The sequence below is a fragment of the Cebus imitator genome, unplaced genomic scaffold (genome assembly GCF_001604975.1).
Source record: "Cebus imitator isolate Cc_AM_T3 unplaced genomic scaffold, Cebus_imitator-1.0 Scaffold450, whole genome shotgun sequence".
Classification (NCBI taxonomy): Eukaryota; Metazoa; Chordata; class Mammalia; order Primates; family Cebidae; genus Cebus; species Cebus imitator.
In genome coordinates, this window is record NW_016107765.1 from 1678208 (window position 1) to 1702659 (window position 24452).

Here is a 24452-nt window from a genome sequence, read left to right on the forward strand (position 1 = left end):
AAAAAAAAAAAAAAAAAAATCTGTGGCACCTTAGCCCTGTCCTCCTTGTCCTCCTTGCTCTTGTTGCCATCGTGCTTGTCGGTCTTGAGATGAATTCTCTCCAGGTAAATCTCCTCGTTGTCCTCTGCGTTCTCTGGGTCGCCCTCAGTGTCGCTACTGAGGTGGGCTCTGCCCTCGGTCCTCCACCCTCCATCCTCCTGGTCCTTGCTGTGCGCCCCTCAGGAGAGAACCACCTTGGTCTGGCGGCGCTGGTGCACACTGGTGAAGCTGCTAGGAACAAGTGTGAGGTGGGACAGGGGTTCTTGGGGTGTCCCTTGAGCCAGGACTTGAGCTGCCTGTGTTCCTGGCATGGCGTTCTTGGATCATCCAGGGGTCCCCATAATGAAAATGGCCATAGGGATAATAAGCCTGTGCAGTGTGAGCTGCGAAGGTGACAGGGTGCACCCAGGACTGTCCTTGAGTTCACCCTGCAATCCTGGCAGCCACAGGGCAGGGCCAGGGGTGGGGGTGGAGAATGGGGAGGTGGAGAGGGAGAGAAAGAGAGAGAGGGATGTGTCCCAGAAGCTGGAGAAGTCAGGAGCAGCTGAGCCTGTGGGCTAGAGGCCTCCCTTGTGCTTTGCAGAGCCCGACTCCACCTCTTAGAACAGGAAGCACCCAGCCCAATCCACTGCTGGGGGAGATGGCAGATTAAAAACCACAAGCCGACTCCAAGAACTGACCTTTCACTGACTATGGAGGTCTTTTTGTGTCGCTCTAGCAAAGTTCCAGAAACCACATCTCTCCAGAAGAGCAGCCAGGAGCTGTGGACCCTACTCATTCCCTAGGCCACCCTTGGTCCCCGCCAACAACAGCTCAAGAAACCAAGTTGATCTTACACTGGCTAGAGGGAAAAGCCTTTCAACTAGGGTGATAAAGCCTCAAAACCCCCACTTACCCCTGCGGCTCCTCCCTCTCCAAGCAGGGATCTGGCAGGAGAGCAAGAAGCCAGCCACATCTTTCATCAGCTGCTCCTGGTTCTGAACTCCATTTGGACTTGGGGAAGTGAACCCCTGGAGGAGGCACAGAGAAGCTTGGGCCAGGTAGAAGGGAGATGCGGGTGGCAAGACAGAAGCCACCCGGGGCTGCAAGGAGCAGGGCTCAGATAGCTGGACAGGCCCACCAGCATGGAGGGCCCCAGTTCCCTTCTCACCCCCAGCAGGCTCTGTCCTGTCCTGCAGGGCTCCTGTGCTGACCAGCCCCCACCTTGCCTGGTGAGATGTCTGGTCGAGGGAATGTGGAAGGCCATGCTGCTGATAAAGCTTGCTCCCTTGCACATATCGAGGATCATCTCCTGGTGCTGAGGATCTACTGTGGAGACAGGACCTGATGACCTCCCACCGCCGTTGGTGGGGTAGGATGCCTGAGCCTTGCCTGACAGCTCCTTGTGGAGATGTCCGCCTGCCTCTCTCGGAGGCTGGGTCATGAGCTATGCCTGTCAAGGGCCAGCTGCTGGGACCAGGCTAGGGGCTCTCCCCTGGCATCCATGGCAATCCCCACTGGGCTGTCCTCTATTGCAATGGTTTCAGGCAGCTCCTTCCCCCCTGACCAAGATGCCAGCATGCTGCCCTTCTGCTCATTTTCTGCCTTGGGCCCCAGAGGATCTTCAAGCTAAGGCTCCATGGAAAGCAGACTGCTATTTTCCAGGGAGGTAGGGACCTCCAGCTTGTTGATTTTCAGCTGCATCAGCTGAAGGACAGCCGGCTTTATAAAAGAGAGGGTACCTGCAGCATAGCAGACACGGTGGAGCAGGAGATAGGATGGGGTATTCGAAAGCTTTGCTGGCCTGGCAGCTTCCTGGCTGGCTGTGGTTGAGGAAAGTTGGGGCTGCACAGTCTGCAGGCATGGCAACATATCCTGCCTGGAGTGCAGGTGTCCATGTGTGCATGCACACACCCAACAGCAGCGGGTCACAGGAAACACCAACATCTCCCAAGGCAGGAAGATAGCCATAGAATGAGGGGGGAAGGAAGGTGCTCTCCATTCAGGCCAGAGCTCTCTATAGTAACAGGAATGCCACTGGCATTTTGAGAAAGAGAGTTCTTCATGCTTTAGGATATTTGATGAGGCCAACTCCTAAGCACAAAACACCAGCAGCACCAACACCCAGTGCCCCACCTGCCCAGCCCAGCATTGTGACATTCACAGCCACCCAGCAGATTTCCACATACTCCTTAACAGATCAGCACTGCCCCCACCAGGTCACTGGTTTGGCTGCTCTCTAGTTTGCAGTCAGTGCAAAGCCTCTGATCTCTGCATTTGAGAGTCTGATCACAGGGTGGATGGGCGTTGGGAAGGGAGATCTAATGAGTATGGCTTCTTCATGTTCCAGAATTTGTCTCTTCAAGGACCCAGTCCCAGAACAACCCAGGGTGCCCATGTCGGCCCCTGCCACAGCCTCCCAGGGCTGCTCCTCCCCTTTGTCCACGAAGGCATTCACCAGCTTTTGGCACATAGAGCAGAGTTTGTGCCAGTGGCCAAGGTGGAAGCCAGCATGGCAGCGGGGCACTGGCATAGGCAGGAAGCCATGGCTGGAAGGAGATGCAGAGCAGGTGGAGGGTGCGGTGGTGCCTGCCTTGTCAATGATGTCCTTGCATGCACCAGGGCGCAGAGCTCTACCTCCTCACTGTGGTCATCGAGCACCCAGTGCCTCAGTATCTTGAGCACCAACTTGAGCTCTCCAGCAGCTCCAGGTACATGGCTGTGACACCACTGTCTTGCTGACCTCAGTGGAGACATACCAACGATGAAGCTCTGCTCCTGCTCCCACGCTGGGATGCCAGGGATAATGGACTGGGCCGTGAGCCGGTAGCCACGGTCATCCATCATCACTGTGCCCAGTGTGCACAGCCCCTCTGTGTCCACCGCCTTATGTTTGTGCCCACCATTCAGGTCAGTGGTGGGTGCTACGGAGGCCACCACGTCCCCACCAAAGTCCTTGTGGTAGTACAAGGCTATCACCTGTAATCCCAGCACTTTGGGAGGCTGAGGCAGGCAGATCACGAGGTCAAGAGATCAAGACTATCCTGGCCACCATGATGAAACCCTGTCTCTACTAAGAATATATAAATTAGCTGGGTTGGTGGTTCATGCCTGTAGTCCCAGCTACTTGGGAGGCTGAGGCAAGAGAGTCACTTGAACCTGGGAGGCAGAGGTTGCAGAGCCGAGATCTTGCCACTGCGCTCCAGCCTGGTAACACAGCAAGACTCTGTGTTTTGGCATGACCATTATGGGCCTGGGGGAAGATGAGCTGATTTCATCTCTCTGTTTATAACCATGATGTGGGAGCCTCATTTCACATGCACAGATTCCCTCCAAAGACTAGATGAACAGGCCTGAGCCCCCATGGTACTTGGAGTGATGACAGCCTTGTCCCCATGCCATTCTCTCTTCCCACACTTCTTGTTTCAGGCCATCGTGCATTCAGTGCCTCCATGGACAGAGATCCAAACCCAGGTACTCTCACAAATCTGGAGCCAATTCTAAAGTTTTTTGAATTCCAGCTCAGCTCAGACTGTCACCTGCTTGGGACTGTGGGTGACTGTGGACTCTGAACTGGGATGTGCTGTGTCCATGTGACAGTCTTCCTCCCCAAGAGTTGTTCAAGAAGGTGGTGCCCTAGGAATGCCATCTGGACTCAGTGGAACAAGAAGGGCAGGTAGCACCTGGCACCACTGTTCATGCCGCCGTCACCCAGCTTCACAGTGTGGTTATTTGAAGAAGCCTCTGCTCTATGAAAATCCCAATCAACAACAACAACAACAGAAACAACAACAACAACAGTACAATTTAAAAACATAAAAAAAGAAAATCCTAATTTTGCTGGACTTTTTCAGCAGGAGAAGTGATATTTTGTAGTCTTTATAGTTGACAAGTCCAGGATCTTATAATGCTAACTTCTCTTTTTAAGATAAGATGGAATTAGTACGCCGAATACCGATGAAATCCATGCTGACGGCCATTCTCATAGCGGCGACATCTTGATGCAAGTCCTTGTATTCACACGGCCGTGACATAGCCTAGGAAAGTCAATCGAAGAGAAAATGGGTACAATTTTTAAAAAGGCTCCAACATTTTTTAAAAGGCATCATTGATGAGAAGCCACACATACAGCTTCCTTTAGAGGGTTCCCTTGCAGCTGCTTTGGCTGAGGTTTACACTGCCAGGTGCTGAGGATGCAACTCCCGGCCCATTCACCAAGGTAGTCTCCTTTAAGAGCTTTGAAAAGATCGCCACACCCAAGAGGAACTTACTTTATAATTTAAAAATTGGGCTCATTGCTTGATGATACTGTCACATAAAAAATAAAATAGGGCTCCTAAAGATTTTAAGAGTATTGTGACAAGCTTGTAACAATACTATCTGTTACCTGTGCACTTGTTCCTTCAACATAATCAACATACACTTGTGCCAAACAATCAACTTACTCAGCGATTCAAATTCTACGCAATCCTTAGTAGTTACTACACACTCCAAGCAGATTTTAATGAGGCAGATGCGTGCTGGGCTGTTTTGGAACATCCAAGGAGTCTAATGATTGAAGCACCAAAAGGTGCTACTTTACTTGCACATTGTGGTAGATAAATGTATTATTCCAAAGTACCACCAAGACACCAGAGACGGTGCCAATTTTAAATGTGTCTATTTCAGTTGTAATTTTCCTGTATACTCACCAAGAGTCATAAGCCATAAATCTTATGTTGTCCCCTGAAGCCATTTTCATTAAAAACCCATGCCCTTCCTACACCTAGTACTTGAAACATTGGCACCTTATACAGTCTAAGCACAAGTCTCTCAGCCACTACTGCTTTGTCTAACAAACTCCTGGGACTGCACTGAGATATATAGAATAGACAAGGACACAAAATTGCAAACTGCTTAAGTAAAAGACAGTCAAGAGCAGTCAGTGCATTGTCTATTTACATATAATTAGGAATACATCTGCATTTATTCACGAATGTTATGTGAACGGGTAGAGACTAAAATCAAAACCCATTAAGAACAGATTAAATTTAATTAAAAATAGTCTGAATTATGGTCAAAGCAGTGAGAATATCAATAAGTTTTTAAAAATATATATCCCTGGCTGGGTGCAGTGGCTCATCCCTGTAATCCCAGCACCTTGGGAGGCCAAGGCGGGCAGATCACCTGAGGTCAGGAGTTCGAGACCAGCCTGACCAACATGGAGAAATCCTGTCTCTAATAAGAATACAAAATATCCGGGCATGGTGGTGCATGCACATAATCCCAGCTACTCGGGAGGCAAAGGTAGGGGAATCGCTTGGACCCAGGATGTGGAGGTTGCAATGAGCTGAGATCGCGCCATTGCACTCCAGCCTGGGCAACAAGAGCAAAACTCCTTCTCATAAAACAATAATAACAATAATAATAAGGATTCTTATATAAGGCATAAAAGACAGGAAATATGATGCCAAAGGAATAAGCATTTTGGTCTGTTAATTTTAAGGCTTTCATTTTCCTAATCACTACTTAATATGATTTTGTCACAGATGTTGGCTTTTGTGGTCAATGGGAAACTCCACTAGGTGACTTCACAGCCTTACCTTCAATCTCTGTGCTTTAGCTTTGTGAAGAAAACTAAATATAAAATACAGGTCATGGTCGTATGCCAAGGCATGCAAGTCAAAGTAATATTTCGCATAAACACTGGTAGACACATGAATATTAAACTCAGGTAGCTCCAAAAAACACTTCTCCATCTTACTCCTGGGGGAGGAGAAACACAACAAAGCCAACACAGGGCAATTTTAGTCAAGTGGGTTATCTTTAAAAATATCACTCTGAGCTACTAGGAGGCTCCAAATTCTGTTTTGAAACAAATAAAGGCTGCCTGGTCAGGTCCTTACACTAACGTCCAAACAAGGCATAGCTGCTTGGGGTCTCGTCGGCATCCCAGCACCCCAAGTTTGGGATGAGGGATAGGCAGAGGCCTCTTCTGCACTCCTCCTGCTGACCTGGGGCTTATTCTTCACAGTTCCCTTAGGGTAGCTGCACAACTCAGACCCCACGCTCACTCACAAAACCCGCAATCAAGATCAGATGACAGGATGATGGGTACCATTTACTAGCTCTGAAGAAGCTCTATGCATGTTTACCAGGACGATAACAGGAAGGGACTTACTGAAGTAGAGAAGCACCAACAGGAAGATGGGGCACATCACCATGGCAACAAATGGACCCATGGAGACCCACCCTATTACCTCGGAGGAGGAAAAACTCTAAGGCTACAAGGAGGATTCATCCCAAATAAATACATAAGCAAGATACATTCCATGGCAAAAAGAATCCCCTTCCCTCTGCCCCAGCACACAAGGCTATGTCAAGGACACATAATGCAAGTTTCTGCTCACCTTAATATTATGAAGAGACTGGGGAAGAATAACATTTACAATTTGAAAGGCAGAAAAGTCAAGGAGAGGCATTTTGGCTCGACTAAACTCATTTTATAATGTGATTTATAGTAGGGCCCTGGCCTTAACACATGCAGTGTTGCTCTTGAGTTGGGAATGCAACCCTGAAGAACTCAACATCTGTCACCCCTGGACAGAACAGAATGTGGGGAAGTTGGACGCAATGGGAGAAGAAAGGACTGGGAGCCGTCCTCTGCCTCATGGTCACCCAGCTGCCCTCACCAAGGCTAAATTAATAGGTACACAGTTAGAGTCATTCTGGCTGCTTTCGGAGTAACCCCTGCAATGAGTTAATTGATTAAAAATGATCAATATCTGAACAATACATTTGGTTTCTTGGTTTGAAAGTTTTAACATTTTACCCACTGGCTGAGTCAACAAATGCTTGAAAGCGGGGGCAGTTAGACTACAAGCCAAGACGTGGGGATCTCATTCGCTGAACTTAAAACCAAACTGAACCTACTTCCAAAATTAATTTCCTGTTCACATGTCCATAAGTCTATAGAAATGTAAATCAAACAATATTTGAATAGACAGCTAATCAGGACTTGACTTACTATCAGAATTAAAGGCACTTCACAGAATTAACATATCTATTAATAGAGGTTTAACCGCTGAAGAAAAGAATTCTGTGTACAGACTATGCATCTTCTAGGATTTCTGGTTTTTTAAAAGGCTAGATGATTAAATAGCATACCCTTTATGACACAGCATTTCTGAATAGTGGCTACTCAGTTTTACTCTCTAGAAAGAAAATATATTCTAGGGAGACACATAGATCTTGGAAAGTTTTAAGAAAAATCTGATGGACAGCAGTTTTTTATCTATTAAATTGACACTCAAAATGGGATCATTGCAAACAGTCAACAGCAGTGGGTGGGACACATGGCTATTAAACGCTTGGACGTAATGCTTTTCAGCTTCCCAAGATCATAAACAGAAGCAGCCTGTTCAGAGCATAGCTCCTGGTGTTTCTCCGTTCACACACAAACAGCTCTGTTTGGAGCCGGTCTTCTTGGGGCTGGCCTCTGCCTCCACTGCTCCTGGAGCTCACTTCTGTGGAAAACTGCACATATCCTCGCATGTTCTCTGATCTTGTGACTAGAAATCAGAGCCCCAGCCAGCTTAGCTGCAGGTTTTGAGAACAATTCAGCTGCCAAAATGGCAGAACTAAGTGTTCATGATTACAAATTTGAAACCACCTTTGCAAAAATTGTAACTGAGAAAATTATGACAGTGAAAGAGGGCTGATCTGACTTCATCTCACTTCTAACTTCCAAGCTGTCCTTGTTCATTCCTACGCAGAGGCCAAATTAACTTTGGAAGGAACTTAGTTTGTAGTTTAACTTTGAAACAAAGATGGTAACAATCCTTTCCCAAAACAAACCCCTTTCCCACCTGGGGACTAGATAGATGATCTTTCTAGAACTAATAAATTAGCCACAAGATTAGAAATTGTGGCTTAGGAGTCATAAGGCTGAAGGCTGCAAGAATCTGAACCTCCCCGTATTGCTCCTGGGAATAGCATCACTATTGTAAAATCTAAAACCAGTGCTTGAGATATTTTGTAGACCCTGTACTGGGATTAAGTGGCACCACCCCAACAAATAAACGTGGCTCATACGGTTCTGTGGCCCCCACCCAGGAGCCAACTCAATGCAGGAGGACAGCTTCAACTCCCTATGATTTCATCGCTGACCTGACCAATCAGCACTCCCCACTTTCTTATTCTTTTAAAAAACCATCCCAGAGTTTTCAGAGAGACTAATTTGAGTAATAGTAAAACTCTGGTCTCCCGTACAGCTGTCTCTGCATGAATTCAACTCTTTCTCTATTGCAATTATCCTGTATTGATAAATCAGCTCTGGCTAGGCAGCAGGCAAGGAGAAATCAGGCAGTCACAAATTTTGCTTCCTTTGAGGGACCAGTTTGCAAATGGATGACTACGATTAAACTCACGTTAGCATTTGCAACTTTCAAAGTACTTCATTTGTTTCAAATTCATTTGCTGTCACACTCTTTGCTAAAATGGCTACCACAAATATCACAATGATCACTTGGTTTATACTATTAGCAAAGTGGTGGCAAAAATGTTTTTTTTTCTTTGTTTCTTAGAGAGAGTCTGGCTCCATCACCCAGGACTGGAGTGCAGTCACATGATCACAGCTCACTACAGCCTAAACTTACCAGGCTCAGGCAATTCTCCCACGTCAGACTCCCAAGTAGCTGGGACTACTACAGGCACCTGCCAACACACTTGGCTAATTAAAAAAAATTTTTTTGTATGGACAGCCTTCACTGTGTTACCCAGCAGGTCTGAACTCCTGTGCTCATGCGATCCACTCGCCTCGGCCTCCTGAAGGGCTGGGATCACAGGCATGAGCCACTGAGCTGAGGCGCCAAGTGGTTATTTTTGAATGTAGATACATACACCCTGCAGTATATCTACAATATATGCTATATCTTCAATTGTAGACGTACACTGAGGTGATTCTGAGTAACAGTCCTATCTGGAGTCACGGGCAAAGATCACAAAACTAACTTGTACCGCTGCCTGGCATCATCTTTTCTGCTGCTGCTCAATGTAAACAAGAGCTGCTCACTCGTCTTGCACCAGATGCAGCCGACACAGCTGTCCTCACTGTCCAGTGGGCACCCAGGGCGGCTCTGCTGGAAATGCCCCCCTGCTCACCCTGCCTGCCTGCTTCAGGGCCCTTCACTTCACAGCAGTCATAAGGCCAAATTGGAAGGGAACCCTGGGGAAGCTGTGTTTCAGTGTCATGTTGGTGCATCTGGGAGGAACCCCATGACCCCACAAGGCTTCCCGTACTCTCATAAATAACTACTGGCCCCCAGCCTGCTTCTGTGAATGTCTGAGTACCCAGGGAGTCTGTGAGTGTGGTGGGCATGGGGTGATACCCAGAAATGCTTCTCACACTGCGGGAGGTGAACGCGGAAACTTCTAACTCATCAGACCGATTTCCAAACACAGGCAATGTTCCCAATGGGGATGAGCCAGGGCACAGAAATCTGTAGCTATTTAACATCATATCTCAAGGTTCCTATAAAAACAGATCTTCAGATGAAAGGCGGAGACAAGGACCAGCAAAAGCAAATACACAATGGGTGACTTAGGTTAAAGCTGTAACTTCTGCATAGTCCAGAGGCCTTAAGACCTTAACAGTGGCCAATTATTTCAAAGGCCAGATGTTTGCCCCTTGAAAGGCGACTGAAACTGGCAGGTGGCCTTTAAAACACTATAAAGATATTCACTGTACTATGTCATTCTGACAGCACACTTGTAAGAGGTTTGCCAAAAAACAATCAGGAAAACACTTTTCGGTTTATCAGCCAGTTATTACAACAATAACACATCAAGACTTACCCATTAATGGTGGAAAATTTAAACTGTTATACCAAAGCTGGATAGATTGAAGTCTGTGGTCTTATGCCTATTTCCTTTATCTGCACAATGAAACCTATAAAGATATTTCTTACAGTGATCACTTGGAGAGCAAATGAGGCATGGAAAATGATGACACAGTTTGCCAAAACCTTAAAACTCACATTGTCTCAACTGCAACATCCTTGGGATTCTGGCTGTCATCCACACTCCAGTGACGACGATTTCTCCAAACCTTAGAGGCCAGAAGCATGGCTCTGAGGACAATTTGTTTCCAATTAGTAGGACAAAGATCGATGTTAGCATTAGTTAAAAGGCGTTCAATATACACCTGTAAAATAGAGCACTTGTCTTTGATTTCAGTTCTGTTTCACTGTGGTGATAAGAACATTTAAGAATGAAAGACTTCTTCTGGTTTTGGCCAGAAAGTAAGTGCCCTTTATTCTTATGTTCTGCAGAGACTTTGCTCAGACAAAGTGAGAGGCCAAGTCACAGTCATAGTCAGATACCTCTGCAGCATACTCTGCCCATAGAAATTTCCATGCCAATTTCATTCACAGGGATGTTGAGCATGAAGGAAGGCACCTTCAGCACCTTCACACTCATGAAAGGCAGCACAAACACAGGCCTCGTGCAGATTAAGGTTGTTCAGGAAACACTACAGTGCCATCTGCGTGCAGCATCACACCTGGCTGGCAGGTAGATAGGAATTTTACAGGTGTGCCATGCTCGAATGTGTAGCACCCAAGTCATACTGAGAAGACTGCTGTCTTTTCCTTTTCACAATAACTAACCCACTCTTGGGACACAGGCTTAGGAACTGCGGGTCAAGAGTGTCTGCCAGTGCCTGCCAGGCAGACAGCATGACAAGGGCAGGTCTCTGTTGCTGAGAAGCAGTCCCTGTATTCAGTGCCTTGATGAGGAACGCATGTGAATGAATGGAGGGTCCTGCTCACAGCCCCTATTTTCCATGTCTCCACAATCACTTCACGAAAACTTATTTCTTGTCCTACAGTATCTGCATTCAGTCAATTCTGTGGGTTTGAAGGCAGAGAGAGCTGCCGGCCTCTGCATCCTTGGGGTGCCTCTAAACCTGTCAAGCAGTTTGTGAGATAATCTCAGAAAGTATTTCAGAAAGTATTCTCTATCTATCCAATATCTATCCTATAAAGAACTGGATGAGGGATGAGCTGAGTGAAGTTTACAGAGATAAGCTGTGAGGTGCTGCTACCTCAGAGGGTGCTCTGTAGAAGAGTATGACTCTATGCTACTTGAAGTCTTTGTATCAAGGTGAAAGGAAAACAGTTCATTTTAAGAGAGCTCATTTATTGTCTGAACATTATCAGATTGGCGGCCCAGATCTGGCCATGTTCTCCAAAGTCAACTGTGTTTTCCAAATCACATGGCCCTTGAACCTGACATATTCTTATGAGAGATGCTGCTCCCTTTCTCCAAAACTCTGCACTGTCAGGTATTCAAGGAATAACCCTCCCTCCCAGGGTTCAACTCCACAGGTCTCATTAGAGAGCACTTAAACAGCGCTGGCGAGCCCTCAACTTCCTGTCACCTTTACTGGTAAGCCAGTGACCTGCTGACACTCATCGATATCACTTGCCCTCCTGGGTCAGTGAGAAAGTTCCTCTTTTAACATCGACTCTTCTATCAGCATAATGGATCCTATCCCACTTTTGCAGAACACTGTTTCCCAAATCACCTCTTCTTGAAGACTTTCTCCCTCTCTGCCAGAGATTTTCCCCAATACAAACCTGTTGCCTGTTCCCATCCTGCTCCCCCCATTTCCCCCAGGACATCCTCTCATTTGCTCATAGTGTCATGCCCTGGTGCCAGCTCCTCACCTCCCATCTCTCCTTAACCACCCCCTACCCCCATCACTCACCATAGACTCCTCTTGCTGAGGTCCCTGGAGCCTTCACACCCACAAACCAGAGCCCTTCACCCCCAGGCTCCACTTCCCAACCTGGCCCTAATCTTGTCCAGGGAATTGCCATTGGCCTAGCTCCTGGGGACTAATACTTACATGTGAGTTACCCTCCTCCAATCCGTGTGCAATCCCTCTATGGCTACCTTCACTGGCAGGCTGACTGCTTCAGATTCTGTGCCACCAAGTGTCACAGCTCACCTGTAACAGTCTAGTTGCTTCTTAGTCCTCTTCTCTGCCCCACCCTCCTCACAACTATGGTCTACTCTCCCCAGAGCAGTTGGAATACCTCTAAATTAAGAACACTGCACTACCCTGCTCAAGATCTACCATTAGTCCCCACTTCAAACTGGAATGAAACCTTAACTTCGTCCCCTGGTCTGCAAGCCAAAGGGCTCTGTGAACTATGGCACCGCCTATGCGGCCTCATGTTTTCCATTCTTTCCTTCATTTCTCTCACAGGCGGGCTCCCTGCTGTCTGTTCCTTGAACACACAGATAATGTGTTCCTGTCTCAGTCTTGGTACTCATCCCACTGCCTGTAATGCCAGCACTCCTTATCAGCCTCACTTTATAGTCAGGTCACTGCTCAGATGTGACTTCTCTAGAGAGGCTCTTCCTGATCATTCTACCTGAAACAGCGAGCCCCTCCCATCACTCTCTCTGTATCCTGCTTTATCATTTTGCTATTTGCCATTACCTAAAAAAAAAAAATGCTTTCCTCATTAAAACAAACGCCTCATAAAGACAAGGACTGTGCCCGGCCTGTCCTCTTCCCTACCCCAGCACTTAGAAGAGTGGCACAGGTTTGGCATCCCAGGGGTGTTTATGCAATGGGCACCTTCTTGGCAGCATGTAGCACTGTGACCACAGCCTTTCCTATCATGAACCCTTTGTTCTTATCATTTTTTCCTGCTCTTCCTCCTCCCACTCTGGCACTTTACTGGGGGTTTGTCCCTTACATGCTAGTAATCTTTACACAGCTATCTTTTATCCATCTTCTCTTTTTTTCCTTTTCCTGAGTAGCTGCGACTATACGTGTGTCCCACCATGTCCGGCTTGTCCACTTTCATTCTAAACACTTTCTTTGCATTTGAGCAGCTAAGCTTTTTTCTTTTTTTCCCAGAGTTTTGCTGTTGTGCAGGGTGGAGGGCAGTGGTGCAATCTTGGCTCACTGCAACCTCTGCCTCCCAGGTTCCAAAGATTCTCCTGCCTCAGCCCCCCAAGTAATTGGGATTACAGGTGTCCACCACCATGCCCAGGTAATTTTTTATATTTTTTAGAAGAGACAGGGTTTCACCATGGTGGCCAAGCTGATCTCGAACTCCTAACCTCAGGTGATCCGCCTGATTTGGTCTCCCAAAGAGCTGGGATTACAGGCGTGAGCCATCGTGCCTCTTCTTGAGCAGCTACTCTTACTCTTCATTCCTTACCTCCAGCTCAGATTCATGCTCCAGTCCCATACATCCAAATGATGACTGCACTGCTCAGATTCATGCTGTTCCATAGATTCACATAATGACTGCACACGTCACTCTGCTATCTCACAGGCACACCAAATTTAGCCTGTATACAGTGAACTCCCCCTTCTTCCAATCCAGCTTTCCCTCCTGCATCAGCTCTCTCTCTCTCCATCTGGAAGTACCACTCCTGCTTCCCTCCAGCATGTGCTGAGCATTCCCAATGGCTGCAGCTCCATTAAATGGCCTGCATCTGATCCAGTGCTCATGGACAGGTTTCTATGCAGGTGCCCAGCAGAAGCCTTCAACCCTGAGCTCTAGCCAGATGCTAAAGGAGAGGGACTGCTCTAAGTATCCTTTCTCTCCAGGCCGTGTGGTTGACATTCCTCTACAGGTTAGTGTGGGGAGGGGTCAAACAATCCCAGCCATCTGAACGGGACTTTATATTCAGGATGAGTCTCACCACAGGAATTCTGTGAGAACCATGTAGAGGTAAAGACACAGCTATGGCTTGGCAGGCTAACTAGCAAAGCCCATGTCCAAGTCTTACTGGTTCCACATTCCTGGGCAATTTCCCGAGCAGGCACAAGAGGTCACCAGGAACAACAAAGCATTCAGAGCAGCAGCTCCAGGTCAGAACTGTGGGGAAATACAGCCTGGAACTCAGCTTAGACCTACATTGGAATCTGTTGAGGGAGAAACCAGAAGTCTCTCCTGCTGCTTTTGGTAGCAATTATTCTGTGATAAGAAAAGCAATGGCATCATTTTAAAACATGACGATGATTAAACTCTAATATGTGTATTTACTTTGCTTGCATAGGTTTCTCTTAAAAGATCTCATGATAACTTTAGGAACTGACTTTTATATAGAAACATGGCCATACACTGTGTAGGAGACCAGTTATTAAAGATGCTTTATAGACAAGAAATAGCTTACCAATGCTACCATTGCACATGGAGCTGTTAGTTTTGTGACTTTAAACAGATTACAGAAATATCTGAAAATGCAGTTGCGTGTGGGATCATCCTCAGAGGATTTCCCTGGAATCTTTTCTTGCTGAAAGAAGAAAAAAGGCAATATAAATATTCATTCAAGAAAACTTCTTAAATACTCTTAAGATGGGAATGTTCAAATTTGTGCCCACATGTCCCTTACAATAATTTTGCTGGGATAAAATGTCTTTTAGTTCTAAAAATACAAACAGCTATTTTTGGTTTTCTGTGAACATAGGTGCTAAGGTGGCCCTGTGGCTATCATATGCCTGAAGAAGGAAGTTTTTAAGTTTTCATAGCATTTAAACAAATTTAAATTTAAATTGTTTTCTAATTCTATTCACAGAGTTTGTGCATATTTGTTAGGACTACTTACAAATATTTATATTGTTTGCTGCTATAAAAATTATCTTTTAAAATGACACATTTTGTTATTTCGATGGTATGTTTATTCCCCTTAGCGCACAAATTAAACAAAGCTGTAAGTCAGCTCTTTCTCCAGTGTGTCCAATTTACAACACTCCTTACATAAGATGATTAGACACAACTTAGCGAAGACTTAATGGTGAATAATTTTGACTTCATCATGAAATTAACACAACTCTTTAAGACATAAACAGAACCTCAGAGAAAGTGACACTTACTGAAAGTGGATGTATTGGTTCATCAAAAATAGCCAGAGATCTATTTGCATATCTGTAAAAGACGAATGTGTATTTAAGAAATTAATTCAGGAATTGTTACTATCTCAGTAAAGTATCAGCTGGGAGCAGGGCATGGAGGGTGGAGGGAGATACTTCTTGTTTGCTTTGGTAAAATTTGTTCACCAAAACGGTTGTTGCCAATTTTTCTCCTGGATCCCGGCCTTCAGAGGGTTTCTTGACCTCTTTTTCATCAGCACATCATGTTCTGAACTGGGAAGTCTTTTCTACATTGACGAGCCAGACTTGCCTTTAAATACTGACTCCTGCTAACAGGCAATGGTAATAAGCTATATCTATTTTTACTCCTCTAACCTCACGGTGAAACACAAGAACATTTTAGAAAGCAGTAGTTGTTGGCAATAAAGATTTTAGAACTTTTTAGAATCAATTAAGATTTCCCAAATCTTTCTTTATTATACTTTATGTTTGCTGAAGTAGTTTGAGTTACAGACTTAATTGCCTTTTTATTTTAAAAGAGGCCAGTCTTTAATGAACTTTAAAAACTAACACATGATGTGATCATTTAGGAAACCAGTGGTTCTCCCAATGTGGTTTGTGGACCCCTGAGATTCCCTTGGAGACCCAGGATGTCGAAACTGGTTGTTGTTGTTGTTGTTGTTACAGGGTTTTGCTCTTTCATCCAGGATGGAGCATAATGGTACAAACCTGACTCACTGCAGGCTTGACTCTGTGGGCTCAAGCAATCCTCCTGCCTCAGCCTCCCAAGTAGCTGGGACGAAATGTCCACACCACCATGCCCAGCTGATCCTTTTTTTTTTGATAGATGGGGTCTTGCCACATTGCCCAGGCTGGTCTCAAACACCTGATTCAAAGTAATTCTCCCACCTTGGCCTCCCAAAGTGCTGGGATTACAGGTGTCAACCACCATGTATGGCCCAAACTGTTCTTACAAGAATACTAATTCGACGTGAGAAGCTGATTGAAAATAAAACACACAAATAATTTATTACTTTTTAAAAGTATTAAGACATTGATTGCTTTCTTCCTGTTCGACACTTGTAATGACAGTTTAAAAGCAAAAGTGGGTAAAACTGATGGTTTCTCAGTATGAATAAGGGCAGTGGTACCAATTATACCAGTATTCATTCCACTCTTCACTGCCCCTTGCAGTTTTTATTAAAGTAGCATGTCTCACTGAAGAATGTCCTTGATGAAACAGTAAAAATTAATGGTGTTATTAAATCTTGACCTCTCTTTTTAGCATTCTAAGTAAAAAGTTAGAAAGTTCACATAAAGCGCTTCTGCATACTGAAGTATGGTCATGTTAAAGAAAAGCACTTGTGATTAAATTGTGAGCTGAACAAGCCAATTTTCCACAGAACACCATTTTTATCTGAAAGTATAACTGACTATTATCCATAAAATTAAGTCAAGTGAGTCTGTCATTTCAAGGAAAATAACAAGTATTTGTCTATAATAAAGCTAAAACTTTCAAGCTAAAAATCAGGACTTTGAAAACTCATACCTACTGCTGTGAGCTTGACAGCATCTCCATATTTGAAGACATTTTTATAATGGTGGTGATACTAATGAAAGTGAGTTTTTGACACTATAAATAAACCAAGTAGCCAATGCATAATATTGTAAAAGCCAGTAAGCGGAAAGATCCCTTTATTGTACAAGAAAGATCAGTGACTTTTAGTGAACAAATTCATTGATATGTACAATCCCGCTACAACTATTTTAATCAGTTAGCACTTCTGGAGCTTTGGTGGGGTTAAAAAATACCCACAGTTACCTGAAAGCTTTAAAAATACGCCTTTTTCCTACTATATATTTGCGTGAGGCTAGGGCATCTTTTTACTGCTTCTTTACAAATAAATTGCAAACAAAGACATAAACAAATACACTTTGGAACACTTAATAATTTAAAAGAGTCTTACGGACCAAAAAACCCACAAATGATTCACTGTAACACTGTAAAATAAGCACTCTACAGCTTATAATGTTGAGAGTTATGACCTGACAGCATGGTTTGTATGACACAAAGTGATGAGCTGGAATAACAAGACAGGTTTCAAAGAGCTCACCTGTGCTTTATGTTGTAATATATTGCCAAAGTCACACTGTGGAGGGAAAAAAAATTGTAAGAACTGATTTTATCATTTGTTAGGCCTGAAGATATATTTCTAAAGTGGGGGGGGGAGGGAACCCTCTCAGGGGCCCTGAAGTCCTCTATTCAAAACAGTACCATATGAGCACTTTCCTTTTGTTTTAGTCCTCTGGCTTTACAGCAAAAATAGGAGAACCAAAATGCTAGGCAATATGCTGTTCGAAGACTTGTGTCTGCAGATGGTTATTATGTATAAATAATGACATACTTTCCCTGTCATTTGCTCTTCTGCCCATAGAACCTTTCATTCTGTGCAAGTTACTTATATCTATGTGTACATATGCTTACATTTAGGCCAGACCGTAGTGTTTTGCTTTTTAAGTTGCTAGACCCTGCATTTCGGCTGATTTAGTTCACCATCACCTACTTACCCATTTGTCATTATTTCCCTAAAAGCACAGAATGAATGTGCTTTATACCAAATAAAGTAATTTAAAATCATCTATGCATGATTAGCAGAAAATTTATTAGTAAACATTATAATGCATACAAAAATCGATGACACTTGTAGCTCTCCTAAAATAAGCAGTATTAAACACACAGTGTAACACCACATCATACAATGTTAATGACAGGTACTTCCACATTAGTTTAAACAAAATATGAATGAACAAATACAACTCTTTGGAGGTATGTTACTGTGTTCCAAAGTCATACACAGATGTTGTGTGTCAGGAAATAGGGGCTTCTCTTTGATAAGTTCTGTCCTTCCATTTACCCTCAACATTTAAAATGAGGCTCAGAATAATTAGAGAAGGCAAATTGGAGTTGTAAAAAGTAGGCCTTACAACATTATTAGCATCTAAGATAGATATTTCTATAGTGCTTCCAACAGTTTCATCTCCAAATTTTAAGATCACAGAATTTGAAGTTACATGCTGACAAGGACCACCGAACCTCACATGACACTCCATGCGCCACCCATTTTACAATTAAGAGAACCAAGGCTTAAAACTGATTTGCCCAAGGTCCCCGAACAGTGTTCCTGTAAACTGCAGGTGTTCACAAAACACTATGGCATGGTATAAATTGAAGCATATGCACACATAGATAGAAATGACTCGCACAGAGGAAAGGCTTTATGGGTAGAAAGAAGAGCAAATGACAGGGAAATCATGTAATTTTTATATTAGAACCATCACTTTTTCACACAAAGGAAGCAGTAGCCTCCACATTTGCTGTACACTAGATCACCCAGGGAGCTTTAAATAGGGCCTCAATGTCAGCTGGAGACATTCTGATTTAATTGGCATTGAGTTTGCTTTAGGCATCAGGGTGGTTGGTAAAGTTCCCCAGGCGATTCCAATGTGCAGCAAAGTTTGGGAATGACTGAATTAGGGTTAAGATCAGAATCATCTGGGATGCTTTTATCCATATAATGATGTCTCAGATACTTCCTCATTTTCCTAAAAGGCTTGTGATTGCCCAGAGTTGGAGGGAAGGTGGAACTGGGAAGATGCACGTGTTTGCAGACATATATTTTGAAGAAACAGTATAAGTGATTCTAGTATGGCTCACTTCTTCCATTGAGAACAATGCTTTACTAACCATGAAACACATTTTTTCAAAATATTTCCTAAAAGCCAATTTGTTATATTAACTTTCTCAGTAAAACTTTATTTCATCAAAAGCAAATATACCATATAATTCCTTCTAAAACTGGAGAGTAAATTAAAACTTACTGTGCTTCAAAAATAGACTTCTAATCCAGGCATGGTAGCTTATGCCTGTAATCACAGCATTTTGGGAGGCTGACTTGGGTGTATTGCTTGAGCCCAGGAGTTTGAATCCAGCCTGGCCAACACAGCAAAACCCCTTCTCCAAAAAAGAAAATATATGTATTTCAATTTTTAAAAAAACTTGTAAAATTTAGACTACGCTGGAAGAAAAAACAGGACTTTTACTTGTTTGAACATGGGTAAGCTTAAAAACTACTTTTGAATTGCATACTGAAACATTAGAATCTTTTGAAATCAGAAAAGCCAGGGACTCTAGCCAAAAAAGGGTGGCTTTTTACTTAGGACTGAATACAAACATTAAGTGATGACACCATAGAGGTCAAAGCTCAGGGCTTTAGACACAGGTAGAGTCCAGTTCTTGCTGAAACACAATTGGATCTCAATTATTGTTATACATGAGAGAGGAAAGTCACATTATTATGAGTATAAACTGCCATTTTTGATTAAAGTAGAAGTTACTGACAAATTAGCTTAAAAACTAGTACTTTAGAGACAAAATTAAGCTTGTAACTTAGTCACGTTTATAGACTGGAAAGTCAAGTTAGGGATAAGGAGATTAACATTCTGAGGTACCACTTGTCAAACTGTTTTCTGATAATCAACACTCATAATCGAAGGAGCTGTTAATAATGTTTCCTGGGCATCTCCATTGGAGCTGGCTTTTTAAACCAACTTGACCCATCTTTTAAGGGTGTTTTGAAAGGGCATCTCTGATTGTGGCCTATGAAGTGCTGGTGCATGATGGGAAAATTTAAATGCAGATACACTATGGTGCCACTGGAGGACAAGCTGTTCCTTCTTCCAAGAGTAGTTTCCAAAGTAGTGCCCATCGTCTTAGGCCTATGGCCCATAAAGAACTAATAATTTTTCCTAGAAACATCCAATAAAAAGCATCTCTCCTGTCCATTAGGTTCAATATTGTCATATCATAAATGCATCAAATACATAGCCATGCTTTTTCTGGGATTGCTTATTTGCTAACTGGCTTTCCCTTTTACCAGTGTCTAAGATTAGAAGAGAAACAGAAAATTCATACTTAGGTCCTGAAAAATCCATATATCATTGACATCAACTTCTTCAACTGCTTGCTGAAAAGAGCAACCAAATGGCTGAAATAACAGCGGATGGCTGGGATGCTTTTAGCATACGGGGATCTGTCACTCAGCCCTTGGCAGCCTCGTTGTACTCACCTTTCTAATATGTGCCTGAGATCAGGCTCGCTGACTGTGCTGTTATCTGGCAATATGGTGGAACACGAGCTGTATTTTCTATCAAGATGCCATGGAGGTATCTGAAGAAGAAGGAAGATGGAGAAAAATATCACAGTAGGCTGAACTTACAAAAGTGTGGGTTTTTTCCCTTTGCCAAAATGTCAAACAATAAAGCATTAAGGTATTTTTTATACCCCGTGACCTGCCTGAGTGTGGTATCATGTGCAGCTCTATGGGAAACTCATTGGAGGCTCTTAACTTTCACAGATGATGTTTGAGAAATGGGTTATAAAATGCTGCCCTTGATATAACACTGATCGTCAAACCTGGCGAGCGTCTATTATAAATTCTCTTTATAAATAATGGGAAACATTTAAAATGGGATTTCATGTTTTTTTCTTATGCAGTAAAAAGCGCTGAGATTTTCTATTTCTGTTATTCATTAACTGCAACAAAATGTCATACATTAAATAATATTGACACAAGAGCATTTGATTGCAGTAAATGAAGACCTAACACTACATTTACTAAGTTACTAATCCTAAGTGTGTGCATTCAAGAGAGAGTGCGACGGAACCAGTGTGTTAGAGTCAGAGACTGTGTGTGCCAAACCTGCTCAGTCACCAAACAAGTGAGGGCCATAGGTCTCCCTGGGCCTGTTTCCTTGTGGGAGGATGGAAAAAGTACTGCTTTAAAGACTCTCTCACATTCAAAAATCAGATGATGAAGACAACTTTGGGAATTTAACTTGCACTTCATGTTTACATAAGACTGCTATTACGCTACTCAAATGAGAACTTCTGAGAATGCTCTGCATTCATTTCAAAAGTTAATTGATTTCATTCTTTAAGTTATTTGATGCACATTATGGCACATTCCTGCCTCACTTGTGCTGCTCTCTGTCTGGAATATATTCCTTTCCCCCTTGTCCCAGCAAGCTTGACCTCATCCACCTTCTGGGATCCCTTTGCCTGCAGCCACACCACAAAACATTTCTGGTTTTGTGTACTTATCAGTCTAATTCACCATGTGTTACATGACACAATTGCCTGCAGAGCATCCCCCTCATGAGAGAGTGAGCCTCTCCAGGGGAGGGAGGACCCATTCTCTCCTACCTGCAGCTGCTGAGCACAGAATGTGGGAGAAATTAAGGAGTTCAATAAGAGCTTGACAAATATTTAAATCAGTTACAATTTGGAAAGTAAATCTTCCTACAGATACAAATCAGTGAAAATTCAGCCACAGTGCTATCAGAGATATGACAGTGAACCTTTTGAGCCCTGTAGAAAATAAACTATCTCTAAAACACTTTCAAAGTATCTATTCATTTGTTGAGAGTGCAATAGTCAATATGGAAACTACCTCAACTATGTTAAGTAAATGTTCCTCCTGGCCAGGCGAGGTGGTTTACTCCTGTAATCCCAGCACTTTGGGAGGCTGAGGTGAGTGGATCACACAGTCAGGAGTTCAAGACCAGCCTGGACAAGATGGTGAAATCCCATCTCTACTAAAAATACAAAAATTAGCCAGGTGTGATGTTGGGTGGCTGTAATCCCAGCCATTCAGGAGGCTAAGGCACAGAATTGCTTGAATCCCGGAGGCGGAGGTTGCAGTGAGCTGAGACTGTGCCACTGCACTCCAGCCTGGGTGACAGAGCAGGACTCTATCTCAAATTAAAAAAAAGGAAGTGAGATATATATATATATATATATATATAGAGAGAGAGAGAGAGAGAGAGAGAGAGAAAGCTCTTCCTTAAAAATAATCCCAGTAGCCAAATGCCAGTCACCAAATAGTTGAAAATATCAACAGCATTATTTAAAACCACAAAATACCCATTATTTTAACAGGAAAAAAAACTAACTCAGATGAGCCTTCCTTCCTCCTCTTAATATGCTTGTTTGCATCATGTTATCACACTCTTCCATCAGGGTCTCTCACAAACACATTAAAGACAGAACAGGTTTGGATCTACTACTAACGAGCTAGTATGGAAAAAAAAGGCAGGGTAGGGAGAAGATCTAGTGGTTGTTTATAAACCTACACTGCATTTAAACATTGCCAGTAGCCAATAATCAGAAATATCCATAGAGTCCAACAGCATTTTGCTGCTTCAGATGTTTTTTACTGCAAATTCACTTATTTCTTAACCAAAATCCAAGATGCTTTTGAACAATATTACCATTTGAAGGACCAAATTACCCTTTAAGATAGAAATGTTTTAACTCTAGCTAAACTTTTATATTTCTTAAGCTATTCTGTTATAGTTTACATTAACAGTGTATGTATGTCAATGTATATACTTTTATTGTCTCAAAAACAAATATGGCATAAAAAAATAAAAATGGACTCATTCAGATACTTTCATTCAAAGGGAAAGAAGGTATCCCTTAAGGTCACTACTATTAGCGGCAATGCAGCGTAATACTTTAACATAACAAAATTCAATTCTGAGGAACATTCCATATATGAGAATAAAAATAACAGGAAAAATGCACCAAAACCCAGACTAGTTGGTACAGCTTTAGGTGACATCTGTCCCCATTTTTTTCATTTAAAATTTCCTATCACTCACTGTGACCTCCACCTCCAAGTTCAAGCAAGTCTCCTGGCTCAGCCTCCCGTATAGCTGGGACTACAGGCGTGTGCCACCACATCTGGCTAGTTTTTGTATTTTTAGTAGAGACGGGGTTTCACCATGTTGGCCAGGCTGGTCTTGAACTCCTGGCCTCAAGAGATCCACCTGCCTCAGCCTCCCAAAGTGCTGGGATTACAGGCATGAGCCACCACACCTGGCCCTCAAGATCACTTTTTCTCCCCACTTTTTTATAAGACATGTTTTAGATGTTTTTAAAATAATTAATGACTTTTAGCTAACTTGAAAATTTCCAATACTTTGTGCGCTAACAATATCACCTCCATCTATGTTGCACGGCAATGGAACCACATGGCATATATGGAGTTTGAACAGAATTATTACACAAGGCCTGAGTGGAAAAGTGTAATATGCTTATTATAGGTATAACTAGAAAATTATCTGAATTAATGTCATATTTATGTTCAATTTAAACTTAGATTTACACTTACATATAGGTTCTAAATTTGGGTTAAATATGATGGATTGACCACAAATTTATTTTCTCTTCCTTCTGAAATCTCATGAGAATTAGTCATAAAATAAACATTATACACAGGACCAGGAGACAGGATTGACAGCAGATGATTCTGAGTCAATGTTGCAAGGTGACAAGCAGATAGAGGAATGGTAACTGACATGAAAGCACAACCCTGGTGCCCACAGGGAGTGACTTGAACAGAAACAAGCAATCCTGTGTATTTTGAAGAACCCAACACAGTCTCCAAAATCAGAGCACATGGTACCTGGGAAGGTAGGGTGAAACACACAACAGAGCTGGCAAGGTCAATAGTAAATCTGTGGTTAGAACCCCAAGTCCATCTGCCCTCCCATCTTATAAGGAATATGTATGTGTATTCTCTGGATATATTATACCTGAAGGTTTCTGAGCTCAGACCTACCAGGGCTGAAACCTGGGAAATGGGAGTAAATGGCACACACAAACTGAAACTCCACCTTGCTTCCCAAACCTGCTTCTGGAAAGCCAGCAGCCACGCTTGCACTGCCCAGGCAGAAAATTGGGAGGCCCTTCTCAGAAGAAAACTGAATGAAGGCAAAGAAAATACCCTCATTCCCTCATATAATACACTGATGTCCCTCAAAGGAAAAGCTGCCTTGACATCCAAATCCCTACAGGGAGACCCCTCAGTGAAAAAAAGGTCCTGCTTTTTTTTAAAATTTATTTTTTATTTTTTTTATTGCACTTTCGGTTTTGGGGTACATGTGAAGAACATGCAAGATTGTTGCATAGGAACACATGTGGCAGTGTGATTTGCTGCCTTCCTCCCCATCACCTATATCTGGCATTTTTTCCCATGCTATCTCTCCCGAACTCCCCACCCCTGCTGTCCCTCTCATATTTCCCCCCAACAGACCCCAGTGTGTAGTGCTCCCCTCCCTGTGTCCATGTGTTCTCATTGTTCAACACCCACCTATAAGTGAGAACATGCAGTGTTTGATTTTCTGCTCTTGTGTCAGTTTGCTGAGAATGATGGTTTCCTGGTTCATCCATGTCCCTACAAAGGACACAAACTCATCGTTTTTTTATGGCTGCATAATATTCCATGGTGTATATGTGCCACATTTTACCTGTCCAGTCTATCATCAATGGGCATTTAGGTTGGTTCCAGGTCTTTGCTATGGTAAACAGTGCTGCAATGAACATTCGTGTGCATGCGTCCTTATAGTAGAACGATTTATAATCCTTTGGATATATACTGAGTAATGGGATTGCTGGGTCAAATGGAATTTCTATTTCTAGGTCCTT

General features: G+C 43.3%; 1 protein-coding gene across 1 annotated transcript; it reads right to left on the reverse strand.

Annotated features, from left to right (window-relative positions):
• Positions 1 to 3201: 3201 nt before the first annotated feature.
• On the reverse strand, positions 3202 to 20099 carry LOC108291373 (putative cyclin-Y-like protein 3). The gene is made up of 6 exons (XM_017511730.2): positions 20029 to 20099; positions 17017 to 17052; positions 14906 to 14957; positions 10035 to 10201; positions 5601 to 5763; positions 3202 to 4055 (listed from the first exon to the last, which is right to left on the reverse strand). The coding sequence occupies exons 4-6, from the start codon at positions 10121 to 10123 to the stop codon at positions 3942 to 3944; spliced, it is 366 nt and encodes a 121-aa protein (XP_017367219.1). The 5' UTR covers positions 10124 to 10201; positions 14906 to 14957; positions 17017 to 17052; positions 20029 to 20099; the 3' UTR covers positions 3202 to 3941.
• Between the last annotated feature and the right edge of the window lie 4353 nt (positions 20100 to 24452).